The sequence below is a fragment of the Lissotriton helveticus genome, chromosome 6 (genome assembly GCF_964261635.1).
Source record: "Lissotriton helveticus chromosome 6, aLisHel1.1, whole genome shotgun sequence".
Lineage (NCBI taxonomy): Eukaryota > Metazoa > Chordata > Amphibia > Caudata > Salamandridae > Lissotriton > Lissotriton helveticus.
The window spans coordinates 2057226072-2057244936 of record NC_136067.1 but is presented as its reverse complement, the minus strand read 5'-3'; the positions used below and the strand labels follow the sequence as shown (position 1 = coordinate 2057244936).

General features: G+C 46.9%; 1 protein-coding gene across 2 annotated transcripts in view; it reads right to left on the bottom strand.

Annotated features, from left to right (window-relative positions):
• Positions 1–18865, bottom strand: part of LOC144762020 (uncharacterized) — a 604519-nt gene that overhangs the window by 205692 nt on the left and 379962 nt on the right. For both annotated transcript variants that reach the window (XM_078647186.1, XM_078647185.1), the window contains exon 4: positions 7564–7707. In XM_078647186.1, the coding sequence (XP_078503312.1) occupies positions 7564–7707 (144 nt within the window). The remainder of the gene's footprint in view (positions 1–7563; positions 7708–18865) is intronic.

The following is an 18865-nucleotide window of genomic DNA, read 5'->3' as shown; positions in this document are numbered from 1 at the left end:
CCGAAGATAGCCAAGACAAACAGTGGCCACTGGCAGGATCCTTTGACCTTGATAAAATAGAAACGTTAGAAATAGCCCTTCGAAATAATAAGACGACGCCAATTATGCTCGACAGTCTCGGTATGTGGCGCAGAGAGGCTACGAAACGACAGAGAAAAGACGAGGATAAACCAAGTAGGGAAATATACCGACAGGACAACCCCAGGACACCGCTACCCACAACTTATCCCCCGACACTATACAAAGGACGACCAGACTTAGGGTCAGACCAATGCGCTTTTTGTAGGTATGTCGGACACTGGAAAGCCCAATGCCCGACTCTACTGAGCGTGAGTAAAGGCAAAGGGCCGACAAGAACGACAGACCGACAGTACGAGAAAAGGCGCGAGACAGAGGAGAACTCGACTTACATAGACAGACCAGACAGAACCACCACGTTTGATTATGCCCGATGGCACAGATTTCGCCAGGAAAATCTCAGCGGCATGATCAAGTTCTCCTAGGTCGGGCAATGTCAAGACGGGAACCCAGCCTCGTTTAAAATTCACAGACGGAAAGAGATAATTATGACCAATAACTGTTTTTATATTTGTCTTGGGTCTTTGTATGTCGTACTTGTACTGTCCCCCGTCTGAGTTCGTGTGTACGTAATGTACAAATCTGCGTCATCCCTCTACACGTGTTTCCGTGTTACTCGACCCCTGTTAGCAGAAACTTAGCATAAAAGCAACCTGGAAAGGAAGAAATGATAAAACAAAATCCGTAGACCATTAATAAACTTGAACTTTTAATTTAACACAACAAACAAGGAATAATAACGATAAACTGTAGAAAATGAAAGTCAAACAGAACATTCGCCCCCCCCCCCATTCTGGAACCTTCCAAAGTAGGGCAGGGTTACGGCTACGCCCAACCAACGGCAACCCATATAAGGCGAGCCCCGCCGCCAACTCTTGGTCAGGAAATCTTAACGTATGGGGGAGCCGGAGGAGAGGCAGGAGCCCGCAGCCTGGGCATTTGCAGGTAGTCCCGCCACATGTCTCCTTGGCCGGCCGCAACGGGCCTGGAAAGACTAAGGTAGTCCCGCCACATGTCAAAAGGAGAACGAGGCACCTCTTCCTTTTCTCTTCCGTCACAGCCGTAGCAGTCCTGGACGGCGGGATGTCCTGCACGTACCTCCACAACAATCTGTCCAAGTTGGGCTGGGAGGGAGAGGCGACGCGGACGAGCCTCTCCCACCTCCACCGGTAGGAGGTTTCCCAGCCCCCAGCCGGCGCCGAACACCCCCAGTCAGGCGATGGTGCCCATACTTCCACAGCACCGGACACACCATGGTGGCACCCCAGTACTTGCGCAGCACCGAACACACAATGGTGGCACCCCAGTATTTGCGCAGCACCGAACGTACAATGGTGGCACTCGGGGAACACCGGATGTGGAGAGGCCTTCATGCGGGGCGATGAAAAGGAGCGGCATGGAGTGCACCGGGAGAAGGAGACGATGTGAACGAGTCTCCCTTGCCCCCCCCCAGGTGAGGGCATCACAGCTGCACCCCAGCTGAACGTCCCGCTCTCACAAAACAGGGACCTCTTCCTTTCACTCCGAAGGGTCTCTTCCATTCTTGCAAACTCGACGAGAGTGGCCCCTGTAGGGCCTCAAAATGGCGTCTGGATCCGCTGGAAGGCGGGCCCCGGCCACTAGAGTAACTCTGGCCAGCCATACAACTCGAACATTTGTCCCATGGAGCACGAGCCCCCATCTCCGACAGCATCTTCGCAGCCTTGAAGATCATACAAAGGTCCCCGGCGGAGCCTTCGGCCTTTGCAGGTTTCCGGTAAGGGACGGCTGCTTCGATCGCCAACGAAACAAACATGACATTGCCACACCTTCTGTTAGCGTGAATTCTAGAACTGCCGAAAAGGACTCTGGTCCAAACTGCCAGTAATGGAAACATTTCCCCCTGATGCTGCTTCCGGACTGTGCCGGCCCCGCCCAAAATGGCGCTGGTATCAATCGGAACTTACGAACACCTCGTGGTGTTCCTTCGCACTAATATAAACTTGATGTTCTGAGATTTTTGTGATCCTTTGTACACTTGGCTAGAAAAGACAAGGAGAGCTCACTCGACGAACAGTATGAAAAGATCCCCGTTACAAATGTTGATTACGAATATACAGTGTATTATATTTTTATAACTGATGTAAACCTCATTTACGATGCATACGTACGGTATGCATATAAGAAATCTGATTACGACTGTTATGATTATGTTTCTAAATTATGAAAATATATGCCCCCGAACCCCCAGCCAATTAATAGACGTTTTAGTCTCTCACAAATGAATGAGTAAAACTTTCCGATGTTTTTACTGTTGCCAACGACACCCCCCCCACTGTACGCACTTTAGCCATTGCCACGACCGACCAAGTACGACCACACCCTCCTAAACCATATGCTGAAATGAATTTGCAAAATAAAGTCTTTGAAACTATGGACGGGTATTGCATGCTTTATTTTAAAACAATATGGGATGGGTAGGAAAGTTCTTTTTCTGTGCACCCTACTCTGCTCTCTCTTTAAGGTTAAAGGAAGATGGTTGCCCAGCCCTGGAGGACGGATCGGATCGACAACACGACACTCCGTCTTAAAAATACGCGACTGACTCATGAACTTTCGCGTAGAGGAAGACCGTGACTTCCAAGGATGGGTAAAACGAATGGTGTAAACGAGGGAATGTAAAAGGAGGGTAAAATGAAATAATGTAAATATTGTAAAGCACAACGTTCCAAAGTAGCAGGGACCCAAGAACCGAAGAACTTTAGAACGCCACGGCGTTGAAAGAGGTTTAAGGATCCCGATAGTGAGATATATCCTTTGACTAGATACCTCGCACTAGGCCCCTCTGGTTTCCTTTTTATGTTTCCCCGCACACGCCCTACATGAACACACTACCCCCCCGACTCCGAAAACCATATCCCCGGGGACCCTGCCCCAAGGAGGAAAAGACGAGTAAGAGGTAAGTAAAGGACTTATGAATCCATGTATTTGAATGCGCGCGAATGCTGTCTCCCCCACCCCCCCCTCTTTTCCTCCCTCTGCAGGTTACGTCAGAAATTACAGCCGAGGTGTGGCGAAGATCTGAGACCTTGCCATGTCTAAATACACGAAACGGACTAGCGCCGCAGGGTGGTGCCCAAGCACGCCTGCAAACTACTCACGTATCGAACAAGCCCGAAAAATTAGCACAACCCGATAAAAAGTGACCACCCTTAAACCAGACCGGAAGAATGAACCCATGTCACGTATGATGCGAAACTGTGAGGGAATGTGTGTGTGTGTGTGACTGAGGCGTTGACCCAACTGGTCAAAGGACCGAGAATGCGAGAAAGTGCGACAAAATGGTACCTCCTTTTTCTTCTTTCCTTTTCTCAAAGCACGTCCCCTCTACCCTGCCTAATGCTCAAACTGCATGATTACAAGATTCTACCGTGGACTCGTGAATACCCTTTACTGTGTAATGCACTAAATAGCCTTTCTTGAATGCACTGCCGCCCTCTCCGTTGCACGTGCACTATTTAGCCTGCCGTTGCACTCTCTCTCTCTCTCTCTCTCTCTCTCTCTCTCTCCCCCTCTCTCTCTCTCTCTCTCTCTCTCTCTCTCTCTCTCTCTCTCTCTCTCTCTCTCTCTCTCTCTCTCTCTATTTTTGCACTACCACTCTCCCGAGTGGTTAGCCCCGAAATTGGCAGATTGCCACCCCTAGCACCCCACCTAATTGGCTTCAAATACCGTCAGTATTTGCACAAACGTTTGTCTTTAAATACAATCACCCTGAGGCCACGTCATTACCTCTCCTTTTCCGCTAGAAGTCAATGAACCCAGGTTGGGCCGTAAGGGAAAGGACAGGTAAGACGACAGAGGTTCCCTAATCTGGCCCGAAATAAGGGAACTACATGTCAACGGCTCCTATAGTATAAAACAAGGACCTCAGAATACGCGACCCTCCCCTCCCCGAATCGTCGCAATACCCAACCCAGAAGAACGATCACCCCCGTTACCTCCCCTGTCTATGTCCCTGGTTGTTTCCCATAAAACCCCTGTCCTTCCTAGTTAAAGTAACCGGGCTGTAAAAGGTTACGTAGGACCCAGAATGATGTTTTACAAGGTTAACAGACTAGACCAAGGTAAAGAAATCATCAAAATGAACCCCGCAGTAGGTGAAAAACAGGATGCACCGATAGAAAGGAAATGTTTAGCCATGTTCGTCTCTCAGCAAAATACCTGTGTAGTACCATGTTGACGACTCACTGTACCCTTTTGTAAATGTGAAACTCTAGAGAACGGCATATCTTTGCCAGATTTGTCTCCCGGAGGTGGGTTACCATCAGATGAACTGTCATGCCTGTAATAAATGATTATGAAGGAAAGTCTTAGTAAATCCAACAGGTCCGCCACCGGTCATTCATATGCCGGTTGTGAACATTAAATGTAACGGACTTTTTTCATTCTTTACCTGGAGCTGGGAGAGAAATAGACTTTTTGATTATCTTCATCCGCAAATTTTCTAAAAGACTGTCTTTTCAAACTTGTTTAAGGGTACTGCTGTTGGAGGAGAGAAGGACCGGATGTGGGAGCACGAGGCCCGACTGCAGACTAAGGGACACCTGCGACATTAGTCAAGGCGAGACCACGACTGAAAAGAGCTGCAGGACGAGGCACTGTTTTCGACAGCGTGAAAAGAAAGGGTCGACCTGATGCCCCTGCTCGACGTCCAGTGCCTGTCGACAAGTCCCCGCTCTCTGAATTCCGTCACACGCCCGCCTATTTGAAGTCTCTCGTTCCCCTAGTTTGTTCCTAATTTGGCCTTGCTCCATCCCCCTTTTTCCTCTGACCTACCCTATGGACTGTTTTGAACGCTCTTCTTCCATCGGAACTTTCTGACAATCACCTCAAAGGACACAGGGCGAAAAGGACCTTTCCGACCAGAAACGCGAGGAAAGGGTCGTGCCCTGCAACGCAGAACTTAGAACAGAGCTGGACTTGTAGCTCCACCGCCGGTGCTCAACAGCGCCAACGAAAGACCACAAAGAACAATGAGAACTCGTAAAACTTCGAACATTTGACATCCTCAATCACCGTTTTTTTGCCTCATTTCTCTCCCAGCCGCCATTGTATTGATCCTGCTCCAAACCGAATCTGAAATATGTATTAACCTGCCAGTTCACGTTATGATATGTACTTGCTGCTCGCCGTTTTTTGTATTTCATTCCTATGACTTTCCTGCTGAACAAATTTATCAAAGTTTATCAAATAGGTGCACCTCCTAAAACTAGAAACCTCAAAATGTATTGTTTACAAACTCTTTTTCTAGGGTTCCTACCGGTTTCTTTCTCATGCCCACCACAATAGACCAGAGTAGAAAATGAACCAGCAAGATGTCTTGAATATGTTAAAGGAGGGACTGTGGAAAATTAGTGCGTTTTGGTGAACATTATCTGCGCCATCTTGCCTCTTCCCCTGATGCCACACTTTTGTCGTGCGCTCGCCATTTTAAGATGCCCCGGTCAGAACAAACCCTTTTGCATGCCGCTGGCCCCTGACATAGCCCTTTGCCTTCTCTACGCCTGCACGCTGACCACCCCCTGCTTGCACCTGCCTTGAGTCATAAACCCCTCTTCGGCGCTGCTCTGCCCCCGGCCCTCATCCTGTTCCCAGCGCGACACCTCCCTGCTTTCCTTTCATGATCTCCGGCCCTTAGATGCGAACCCCCTTTTTTCCCCGTGAGCCCGTTTTGTCCTCCCCGTTCCCAAGCCGACACCCAGCTCTGCCGATACCATCCTTGCCCCTCCCCGTACAATAGAAAGCTTCCCCCATCAAAGAATCCCCGGGTTGATCAAAGCCCCCCCACCCCATGAGATCCGATCAGACTCCCCACATTCCGTGAATCGGCGGATTATCCAGCTGCGCGATGCTCATCACCTGTTGTGACTAGGGTGGGGACTTTAACTGTAAATGTGTGTGGGAACGGGCCCAAAGGGGAGTTCCGAGAATGTCTTTTCCGCACATCAAAGCTTTAAACATGTATGTGTAATCTGCAATAAAGTCATAAATGTGGATATAAGAGGCCAGGCCTCAGAAATACAGTTAGAGCACCTCAGAACGATACCTTCTGTCCGTTTCGTTGTGTTCTCCTCCGGAGAGAATAAAAAAACCTTGTTTCCTGCTTTCCAGTCTCCAGCGCCTGCCTCTTCATTGATTTAAATAACTAGAGGGTCACAGAGGCAATACCGCCGGGCAAATATCGATTGTCCCCGACCCGAATGAACTTTTTACAGAGGGGGAATGATTCAAGCATGTGAATCTTTGAAAGATACTCTAATACTGTATAAGTGGGCATGGACTGGTCAATCATCTACAAAAAAATATATCTTGTCAAGCCAATGTATCTGAATTTAATTAGAATGTAAAAGCATAGAGACAGCAAAGAAAAAAACATCATCAAATCACCTATTCAAATTCCAAAAGGGTGCCGGATGCTACAACATTACATATAGCCAAAAGTCACAGCTCAATAAGACGATCACTTAGGGGGTAAATACAAGGGTAAATATCAATATTTATATTTGCATAGAAAATTAGGAACAAGAAATATGTACAGTATGTATATTATACATGTTTATATTATGAAGCAATTTGCATTTGGATTTCATGTAATTACACATTTCAATATGGATGCCATGTTTGCATGTGGCTTACAGCCTTCTGATGTCCGCCTTTTATTTTGAAGGTTCTGTATGTATTCTGTGATGTAACTCGCATCCAGCATGTGAGCAAGACAGTCGAAACGCGTTACTGGATATCAATACAACTACCCTTGGATTTACCCCCTGAGTGATGGTCTTATTGAACTGTTATGTTTAGATTTCAAGGTCCGGCGTGCTCCGCTGGCGCGAGCGATCCTCTTCCGAAGGGCGTGGAGAGCGGAAGGAGCAATACTTGGTTTTAACATTACATATATGTGTAACTTAGTAAAGTCTACAATCTTGATTTATTTGAGCAGCATCAAGGTCTAATTGTTGATTCTTTGACAAAAATGTATATAGATTAAAGATGTATTTTGTTAAATAAGCGATACTGTTATGGTCATACGTTTCAAAAGTATAATTTTCCTTTCTGTATGTTGCCATGTGTGATGATACATCAGGCAAAAGCTAATCCAAAAGGCAACTGCAATAACCACTGAATGATGTCCTAGCCCCGGCCCGATGAGGGATAAGTACATAGAGAGCACCGGACGGGATGTCAAATACGCTTGGCCACATTCTATTCACACAGAAACCGGACAAAACAATTGTGCCCCAGCATGTGTGTCCTTCTGCAAATGTGCCTATATTTACTGTTCAGCAAGCAATGAAAATAAACTAATTTTGTTTGTACCCTATCCTGAGATCCTAGCTCGGTCTGCACCTTCGCTGCTTATCAGATGGAGCTGCCTGGAATGACTGGGGTTTCTCATGCAGGGAATGCTTTGAGATCTGAATCCTGTATATGGTATTTACTTGTTACCTTTGGTGATGGTTGTGCATTCCTGGGTGCAGTCTGGGGTGCAGCACTTTTGTGCCCCTGGGCAGTCGCTGTCTTGCTTGCACTTTGGAGGTGGTGGAGGAGATGGACATTTTGAAGACGAAACTGGACACTGGCCAGGTTTATCTGTAAGACAGTAAGCCACAGTTAACAAACCTAGACAAAGCCATCTTCTGCTTTCTCCAGTTTTAATTTATATGTTACTATAAAAAATAGCTACTGGTATAAAGAATGAGAAATGGCTCATAATCCAGCGAAAGGTCAATAACTGACAATAAAATACAATTATGACATTTGAATTATCTAAGGTTCAAAACTAGAATAAAACATACAGGAGTGAAGGAAATGATGTAAGTCCCAAGCAGACAGATGATGGGTTCTAGACAAGCCAGTAAAAAGAGCATGGATGAACATGAACATGAACATTTTACATTGTTTGATGCCATTGAGGGGGACACATTTTTAATAAGATTCAGTGAAAGTATGTTAGAAAGCATCATCCCATTTGCAGAAAAGAACAAGTTACTTACCTTCGTTAACGATATATCTGTAAGAAACATTAGTTAGTGATAGATTCCTTACCTTAGAATTACCCACAGGCGTCAGACTGGATCCAGAAAGTTTTCGTCAGCAGTACCCCTGCGCGTCGATAGGCGTCGTTGTGCGGCTCCGCATACGTCGTTGACGTTGTAGTCGCCGAGATGAGGTCGCTGGAGCTACTTAGACGCACCCAAGCGCACCAACGTCAGTTCAGTACACGACTTTCAGCGCAAGGAACGCAGAGCTATGCAAGATACTGACCACTGGTGCATTGAAACCAGGGCCCTAAAAGGGATGACCTTAACCCTAGAAATCAGTTTGCTGAACGGGGAGGATGAGTGGGGCGGTAAGGAATCTATCACTAACTAATGTTTCTTACAGATATATTGTTACCAAAGGTAAGTAACTTGTTCATCTGATTCCTTACCTTAGAATAGATACCCCAGCAATACCAACCCCGGTGGTGGGTCTGCGAACAAAGATCACACCGAGAACAGAATGACCAAAGAAGTCACTTGACTGTTAAGGCAATAAAGCTTAGTAAAAGTGTGCAGCGAGGCCCAAGCGGCTGCCTGACAGATATCTTGCAGGGGGACTCCACGTCTTAATGCAATAGTAGCTGCTGTCGCCCTGGTAGAATGGGAGCACAACCCCACCTGAGGTTCCTTTTTAGCCAAAGAATAACAGGCCTTCATACACAAGACGACCAAGCTGGAGATAGTCCTCTTGTGTCAAGTCAATAAACGAAGAGGACAGATGTGAAGCGGCTCAAAAGGAGCACACATCAAATTAGTATGAACCTGATTCAAGTCCCACTGCGGCATCACAAACGGAATAGGAGGGAAAAGGTGAGTAATGCCTTTGAGAAATCTATTTACAACAGGGGACTTGAAAAGAGAGGGCTGATCAGGGAGCCTGAGAAAGGTCCAAATTGCAGAAAGATAACCCTTAATAGTGCCCAGAGCAGAACCCTGCAGGGCCGGAGAAAGAAGGAACAAAAGGACTGCTGAAAGAGGGGCAGAAAGGGGATCCACAGCCTTTGCTGTTCACCATGCCACTTATTTGTTCCACCTGCAGGCGTATATCGATTTAGTGGAGGGACGCCTGGCTGCCTGAATGATATCACAGACTTCAGGAGGCAAGTCAAATTGAATCAACTGTCGCCACTCAATCTCCATGCATGTGGTAGGAGGCTGGACAGGTTCGGGTGGAGGACCATCTCCTGCTGCTGCGACAGAAGATCCTCCCAAAGAGGCAGTCGGATCGGGTGATCCATGATCATACTGAGTAGCTCGGGATACCAAACTCTTCGAGCCCGGTCCGGGGCCACAAGAATGACTTGGGCCCGATCGCGTCTGATCTTCTTCAGCACTCTGGGTAGAAGTGGTATAGGTGGAAAGCCATACAATAGACCGCAGCTCCACTTGTGACGAAAACCGTTGCTGAGCGAGTGCCACCTTGGAAATTCCAACATACAGAAGTGATCACATTGCTCGTTCTCTTTGATAGCAAATAGATCTAACCAAGGCTCTCCCCACTGTTGAAAGAGACTTTACGTCACTGCCGAGTGAAGGTGCCATTTGTGATCAATCATGCACCTGTGGCTGAGTTTGTCCGCCCTGGCTTTCAAATAAACTGCCAAGTGTTTTCCGTCAAGGAAATGCCTTGATGCTCCAGCCATGTCCAGAGACGCAGAGCCTCCTGACATAGGGTCCACGACCCAACCAAGCCTTGCTTGTTGTAATACCACATGGCGGGGGTGTTGTCCGTGAACACCTGCACTACTCTCCATTTGACAGAGGGAAGGAATGCTTTCAGTGCAAGGAGGATTGCCCAGAGCTCCAGAAGGTTGATATGCAGCCTGGACTCCGGCGGAGACCAGAGGCCTCTGATCTCCACCTCTCCCATGTGGTCGTCCCATCCCAGGAGGGATTCATCCGTCTCCGCTGTGTGCTCCGGATGGGGAAGGAAGAGTGATCTGCCACTGACCCAATGCTGATTTTGTGAGCCGCAACTGTTGCGCAGTGCCCTCCGAGATCTGGATGTACTCGGACAGGTCCCCTTGATGCTGCACCCACTGGAACTTCAGGTCCCATTGCAGAGCCTGCATATGCCATCTGGCATGATTGGTCAGCAGGATGCAGGAGGCCTTAAGGCCCACAGCCTCAAGGTCATCCTAATCAAAACCCGGACAAGGGCTGAAATATCGGAGTCATAGCCCAAACGTCCTGGACTCACTGTTCAGGAGGATAAACCCGAAACTGCGCTGTGTCCAGAACTGCTCCGATGAAGAGGAGCTTCTGAGAGGGAATCAGGTGCGGCTTTGGCACGTAGATGGAGAACCCCAGCAAATGCAGGAGGTCGGCCGTAGTCTGGAGGTGGGAGACGACTGCCTGTGGCGAGCCTGCCTTCAACAACCAGTCGTCGAGCTAAGGGAAGACTGAAACCCCTGATCTGCGCAGATGAGCTGCGACCACCGCCATTACTTTTGTGAACACACGAGGGGCGCTCGACCAAAGGGGAGCACGGCGAACTGAAAGTGCTCGTGGCCTACCGTGAACCGTAGGTAATGCCAATGGGCCGGCAGGACGGCGATATGAAAATAAGCGTCCTGCAAGTTCAACGCTACCATCCAGTCTTGCGGGTCTAGGGCAGACAAGACCTGAGCAAGCGTGAGCATCTTGAACTTCTCCTTCTGGAGGAAGCTATTGACATTCCGAAATCTAAGATGGGACGCAGGCCCTTGTCCTTCTTTGGAACCAAGAAGTAATGGGAGTAACAACCACGACCTACTTCTGGCTTCGGAATGCGCTCGATGGCCCCCTTGGCCAAGAAGGCCGTAACTTCCTTGCTGGAGAAGTGCCAAATGAAACCCCGACATGCGGTGGTACTGTGGTGGCATTGCTGGAAGGGTAGTCTCGAAGGGAAGGGAGTAACCCCTTCGGACTATCTTGAAAACCCACCTGTTCGAAGTGATGGTGCACCAGTGGGGGAAATGATGGCGAATCCTGCCACCCACTGGCGCTTTGTGGGCTTGAAACACCGGACTAGGACGGTTTGGAGGCAGTGGCAGCAGGGGAGGTGGTGGACTGACCTGCCCATTGGCCCCGTGACCCACCGCTGCAGGTAAACCTCCTATCTTAAGTGAACAAGACACTTAACCTCCGTGCACTGTTGCTGGTGTGATTCTAGGGCTAGAACACCACTTTCTTTTCTACAAGTTTAAACAATAAATAAACATACTATATCTCATGACATTTTCTCACATATGTATTTTATAACTTCATAAATTTTTCTCACATATGTATTTTATACCTTCATATGAGGTATTACCATTTTCTTCAATTAAAGCATAAACAATAACATACAATTCACAATTCCAAAATCAACATCTTCTTTTTTATACAATCCAATTGATCATATTCATGAATACTTCAAATATGATTCCCCTCAGTGCCCAATGCATTTCGAGCTCTGAGAGCTCTTCTTCAGGGGCCTGTAAACTAAACATGTAAATAGATTTAGTATGAACCTTTGCATTAACATCCAAATAGTGCAAGACGTTCTTTGCTATATACCATCTGTTACTCCTTGTGTTTTAGATTGGGTGTTGTGATGTTTATAGAAGATACCCCACACCTCACCGCTGCTGTGCTTGAAAATAATGAACAAACAAAACTACCATACTCACTCTCTGAGTTTACAATCCTCAACACACCACTTGTTACAACAAAAAACAAAATGAAACCTCAATGAAAACTTACGCTATTTCTGCCATGATGATACTATCACAAGACCCACTGAGCGTTCTTACCCTCTCTTCCCTCGTAAATGACTTGCTATGCCAAACTCCGCTGTCGAAAACTAACAAACTGGTCCTATCACCTGGAAATCAGGAAAATTAAAGTGTTTAACGGGACGCTAGCTCATGAGGAGAGCCTCCAACTCTCCCATTTGGCAGAAAAACCGCCCTTGGCCATACCTGTGTACAAAAGCTTTCAACACTCTCCTCTCCTTGGCGCTTCAAAAACCTCAGTCTATCTCCAAATCTCTCGGTGCCCTCACAAACGAGTACAAACTCCTCCACTTTTTCACGCTCTACTATCAGTGATCTAAACACTAAAAACGGACTCCCCGTTGCCTCAACTCCGGGTGCCATCTTGGAATGTGGCTCCTTCTACTAAAAAGTGGTGATCATCACTAACCTTATGTAATCCAATACTCTCAACTAACACCCCAAAGAATAAAAAGATAAAGAGTGAAACTATTGTGTGTTGCTGAGTAAATGAATCAAGTGCAGAGCAACGCTGGGACAGAATTGCTCACAAAAAATGACAAAAAATGACAATGATGTTTAGTATCACAAAATCTTAAACTTTTAACTTCATGGTGATTTTTTCGCAAAGAAGTTGACTTCCTTCGTGGAATACATTGATGAAATACATTACTGAGATACATGCATCTTTCCTGCAGGTACAGGGTGATAATACAGGACTTCATAAGAAACAAATTATTATTATTATTATTATGCTGTTTTGTTACGCGTTCAATTACTTCCGGAGTATCCTGGCGCGAAATGAGAAAGAAAGAGACAGAAAGAAAGGAGTAACTATAGGAAACAGCTAAAAAGCCAGCCTGAACAAATGGGTTTTCAAAGCTTTTTAAACGGACCAAAGTTCAGGGTAGCTCGCAAAAATAATGGAAGGTCGGGAACGTCGGAAACGTGGGACCTGCAACAGATGTTGAGCGGCAGAACGCAATGGTCTATTGGGGGAGTAACGGCTAAATCGTTTCATCAAATAGGCAGGACCATGACCATTTATAGCTTTATGAGCAAGTGTAAGAATTTTAAAAATGATCCGTTGTGGAACTGGCAACCAGTGTAATCTCTGCAAATGATTCTTTACACTCACACAGCTGGAAATATTACCTAGAAGTCTGGCGGTAGCATTTTGGATAACTTGGAGACGCCTCACCAAATAGGCCGGGGAGCCGCTCAGCAAGGCATTGGCATAGTCAAGGCGCGAGAGAATTAATGCCCTCGCTACTGACTCTCTTGCTGTGGAAGGAAGATAAGGAAAAAACTTCCATAGCGCTTTAAGGGTCCCAAAGCAACCCCCCGTCAGTTTCTTAATGTGCGCCTCGAACCGGAGGTCTTCTCCGAACCAGACCCCCAAATTCTTAGCGGGGACATTAACTGAGCAGGGCATCGGAAAGCCGACCGGCCAAAGTAATTCTCTAAAGCTAGGGGGAAAATGACCATACAGCAAAATTTCCGTCTTGTCCTCATTACATTTCAATTGTGAGGCAGCTAACCAATTAAAAACCGAGGAAAGACAGGACTGAATCAGCACTGTGTCTAGGACATCGCTAGGCCACGTAAATAGCAGCTGCGTGTCATCAGCATAGGCAATAATTTTAGCCCCCAGTTGTTCGGCCATCTTTATCAAGGGGGTCAAATAGACGTTAAGAAGCAAAGGGCTCAATGTGGAGCCCTGAGGGACCCCCGTCGAGAGAGGCTGAGCCGTAGACGAAAAGGGGGGAAGCCAGACCTGCTGGGATCTGGACGAGAGAAAATAACTCAGCCAGTCCAAAGCTAAGCCCGTGACACCAATATCAGCAAGCCGAGCGAGAAGGCACTGATGTGGCACAGTGTCGAACGCGGCAGAGAGGTCTAATAAAATTAGAGCCACCCTGCCGCCACTGTCCAGACACTCCCTAACCGCTTCAGAGATCTCCCCCAATGCAGACTCCGTGCTGTGGTGGAGAGCCCCTGACGATTCAACGAAAACGTTCAGCTGACGGAATGCCAATTTCTCACCAATTTTTGCCATAGCCGGAAGTAATGAGATTGGGCGATAATTGGCGAGCACAGCAGGATCAGCACCCGCCTTTTTGAGCAAAGGCAGCAGTTTAGCCAGTTTCCAGTCAGCGGGCTCAATGGCCGACTTGAATGAAAGGCCAATGATATGTGAAATTTCCTGTACCACCACCTCAGCTATACCGGCGAGCACTCGCGCCGGGCAGGGGTCAGTTGGTGACCCTGATTTCAGGGATTTAATCACGGCCAGAGTGTCGACTGCTGATGGTGGCACAAACTCCGCCATCCTGGGGGAGGATGATCCTAAGGGCGGGGGGAGGTCGGAAATGAAGTCGGAGGTGCTACTAGAGTCAAAACTAGACTGAATAGCAACACTTTTTTGCTCAAAGAACGAGGAAAGACTCTCACACCACGCCACCGAGGCCGGGACCATCCGTTGCTCTGCACAGGGGGAGAGAAAACCTTTGACAATCGCAAAGATCTCACGGCTGCTGTTGTTAGCCTTATCAATCCTGCTTGCAAAGTACTCACCCTTTGCTCTTTTAATACAGGCATAGTAGTTCCTCTGTGCCCCCCGCAGAGCCGCCTTAGCCAGTTCTAGCTTTTTACAGGCCTGCTTATGTGCGCGCAACATGGGGGAAAACTAAGGTTTGGAAGGGGAAGAGCGGGCTCTGCCAGTGTTACCACTTTTGGAAGAAGAAGCCACCCCAACTGCAACCCATTCTTTGAAAGTCAGCACCGCCTTGGCCAGCTCATCGCCCAACACGGGCCGGCTCTCACTCAGGGCGGCAGACAAAGTACGCATATTAATTTTCTTGGCACACACGGTTTTAACCGCTGTAGGGGTAATTTTCTGGGCTGACCACGCAAATCTGATTAGCCGATGATCTGACCACATGAGGGCTTGCGGGGGTTCCACCCGAAGGGGGAAGTTCGAACAGATCACATCAAGCGTGTGACCCCCCGAATGCGTAGGCAGAGAGACCCATTGAGAGAGGTGGGCCAGATTGAAAAAATCCCACAAAGCTTTACATTCAGGGAGCTCCGCCACCTCAGCATGAATATTAAAATCGCCCAACAGCAGAAAACACGGAAACCTCAGGGCCAGAGGCACCATAGTCTCCAGCAATGCTTTAAGAAAAGAACCAGAAGGCCCTGGTGGCCGATAGATTAAGGTGCCACCTAGAGTGAAATGGGGAGAGAGGACCAGAGAAAAATTCAGGACTTCCCCGACTCCTAACTCGTCCGGGGGATCAACATGAAGAACCCAAGATTCTTTCAGAATAATTTCCAGTCCCCCTCCCCTTCCCAGGGCCCGATCTTTCCTGCATATTTTATAGCCTCTAGGAATGGCCAACTCAACATCCGGTGCACTGGCGTTGTTAAGCCAGGTTTCTGTCACAAACAGAATGTCCAAAGACTCCTCCACCAGAAGTTCAAATATATCCGCAGCGTGCCTGCTCAACGATCGAGCATTAACCAAAGCCGCTGAGATAGAATGAGAGACACTCAAAGGAGGAGATTGATCAATCAGTGTGGCAGCACAGCTGAACCCACAGGCAGAGCAGGGGTTGAACAGGTCAAAAATCTCCCCACCCCGTCCTGAGCCCAGACAACCCAAAGGACGCAAAGAGCTCAGCTGCTCACGTGTGTAAGAAATGTCAGCTCTGTCTGGAGCATGCGACAGAAGGTCAGCGAGTCCTGCGCCCGCCACGGCCGAGGCGCGGACGGGCGCAGATGGGCTGACCTTTGGCTTACCTTGGGCGCGCCTTTGGCGTACCCGCCACGCGCGACCGCTGTGCGTCTGAGAGGGCATGTTGATTTTATAGAAGGACCTCCCTCCCCCAGCTAGACAGCTGCCACAGGTTCAGCCAGGGTGCAGGACAACTAGGAAGATCAGAAGCACCCAATCTTGGCTGGCCGATAACCACCTCAAACTCAATGCTATGAAAACTGAGTTCCTCCTGATCTCACCTCCCATGAAAATATCTTTCACACAAACATGGCTTAAGCACCTAACAGCACTCAATGTCCAACCGACCATCGTGGATTCAGCAAAATCTTTGGGCATAACACTTGACACCAACCTCAACATGCAGCAGCATATCAGCAAGGCAACTAAGGGGGCGAACTTCCAAATAAATACCTTGAGGAAACTTAAACCCTTCCTCCCAGCCAAAGACTTCCAAACTGCAGTACAAGCACTAGTCATCCCTCGCATAGACTACGGCAGCGTGGCCCTCTGCGGCCTCCCGCTAACTACAACTGCACCCCTCAGAGCGTCACTAAACGCGGCAGCAAGACTCATCACTAGATCTAAAAAACATTCGCATATATCCCCTGACCTTAAATCCTTGAACTGGCTACCTCTTGAAGCCCGAATACAGCTGAAAATTGCCTGCATGACGCACAAGGCTATACACCTGAAATCACCCAGCTACCTCACTCATAAGTTGACAATTTCCGGCGGGTCCAGAACCACCAGAAGTACAAACAATCTTCTGCTGAAGCCTCGAAGATTCCGGAAGGAAAAAACCTACAAACGCTCCTTCTCAGGAATGGCGCCAAGGATCTGGAACTCACTCCCTCCTGAAACCAGACTCATCTCCTCCACTCTTCTTTTTAAGAAAGAAGTAAAAAATATCCTCATGGCTAAATACACCTGAACAACTACGTTTGATTTACTCTGCGTCGATCAGTATTACCGGTCCGATTCCTATGCACATGTGTTTTTACTTGTATTGGCCTAATTGCTCAGGCTCATGCTCCCTCATATCTGTATTATTTTCTTTATTTGTACTATTTACATTGTTTTGATGACCTACCTTCCAACTATGCCATGCTACCTCATACCTGTACTATATGTAATATTTTTACTATTTACATTAACTTGATGGCCTACCTTCCTACTATGCTCCCTCGTTTCCCTACCCTTCCACTTGCCTTTGTAAAGCGCTCTGTTATCTGCAAAGATCTTGTTCGCGCTATATAAAACTTTCAAAATAAATAAAAATAAATAAATAAGATGGCCACCCGCCCTCCACACAAACGGCACTGCAGCCGCGGTGGAACGGGGCAGGGAAGGTGCACCTCACCCTAGGGAAGTAATCTGGAAGGTCGTAGCACCCCCCAAATAATTAAATCAGGTTTTAAAAAGCCAGCGCCAGAAATTACATGGACTCGAGAGCGCGAGTCTTCAAATGTGCAAAGTAGTGCAAAACAATTCTAAAATGTAACACAGGTCGATATGCAGAATAAAAATTTTAAAATAGCAAGAATATGGCCGCAAAGCAAAGCGGGTCAGCATGGGAGCTGCCACCAACCCACACTCGTAGCAAAGATCTCTGCCCACAGCTGATTTTATAGAAGGACCTCCCTCCCCCACATAGACCGCTGCCAAATCTACTTTTTCATTTAGCCCCCTCGGCTCCTGTGTTTCCAATCTCTTGATCCAATATATCTCTCTTTGAAGAAGGGATCTAGTTAGATCCGCTCCTTCGTGTGCTTTAACTTTTTCCATCATAGTGTAACACGATTTCTTTCCCAGTCCGTGGGTGATGTATGATCCCTCCTATAATTACATTGTGGCAATGCACACAATTTGCACACCTTTTCATTCCTTTATGGGAAACTTCTTGTTCCCTTGTTGGTGTCATCAAAAGTTCTTTCAAATTTTTTGATCTGGTAAAAGCGAAAATTGGTTTTTGGGAAAAAATTCCTTCGAAGTCTGGTTCATTCTGTAGTAATTCCCAATGTCTGTTTACAATGTTCCTGATCTTTTGGGATGATGTGGAAACTGTTGAGACAAAAACATGTCTTTCTACTGTTTTCTTCGGTTTCTGTTTAAGAAGATTTTCTCTATCACAAGTTTGTATCCTCCTTGCTTTCTCTAAAACTTCCACTGGGTACCCCCTCTCCATGTATTTTTGATGTTGCAAATCCAAATGTTTTTCTAGATCCTCCATCTCAGAACAAATTCTCTTATTCCTAATATACTGTGAAACAGGCAAATTGTTTTTTAGATTTTGAGTATGAAAACTTTGGAACAATAGTGAATTATTCACATCCGTCTCTTTTCAAAAGACTTCAGTTTGAATCTTGGACTGCTTCACACTGATAGCTACATCCAAAAATGATACTTCTTTTTCACTGATGATATGAGTGAATTTGATTTGTTCCACACACTCGTTGAGTCTCTCTATTTTCCTTTCCAAGCTTGCTCTGCTTCCAGACCATAACACAAAAATGTCATCAATAAACCTACGATATATGATTGCTTGGTCTTGCCAGTCTCTGTCACTGTAGATAAAATCAGCCTCGAACTTTAGCATAAAGGTATTTGCGTAGGCAGGCGCCCCAGCAAATCCCATGGATGTTCCATTCTGTTGAAGAAAAAACTTAGCACTCCACTGGAAATAACTGTGATGTAAACAAAAATGAAGAAGTTCCAAAAGAAACACCTTGTCAGCTTTGACGGAAGGTTGTTGCAACAAAGCCCATTCTATGACTTCCAGACCGGATTTGTGGGGGATCGATGTGTACAAAGACTTGACATCTATTGTACACAATAGCATGTTGTTTGTAGACATGGTTTCCTTGAGTTTCAATATGAAATCATTAGTATATTTAATGTAGGATGGCCATTGTTGTACGAAAGGTAGAAGAAATTTGTCAATATACTGACCAAGTGGCCCAAAAATGGTGCCACATCCGGTCACAATGGGTCTCATTGGTGGATCCTGTAGGTTCTTATGAACCTTGGGGAGCATGTAGAGGCGTGGTCTCCTGGGATATTGGACTGATAAAAATTGTTTTGTTGCTGATGAAATATGACCTAAGTCATAAGCTTGTTCTAGGATGATTTGAAGAGTAGTTTTCAATTCTTCCGTTGGGTCTCTATCCAATTCAAAATAAGTTAACTTA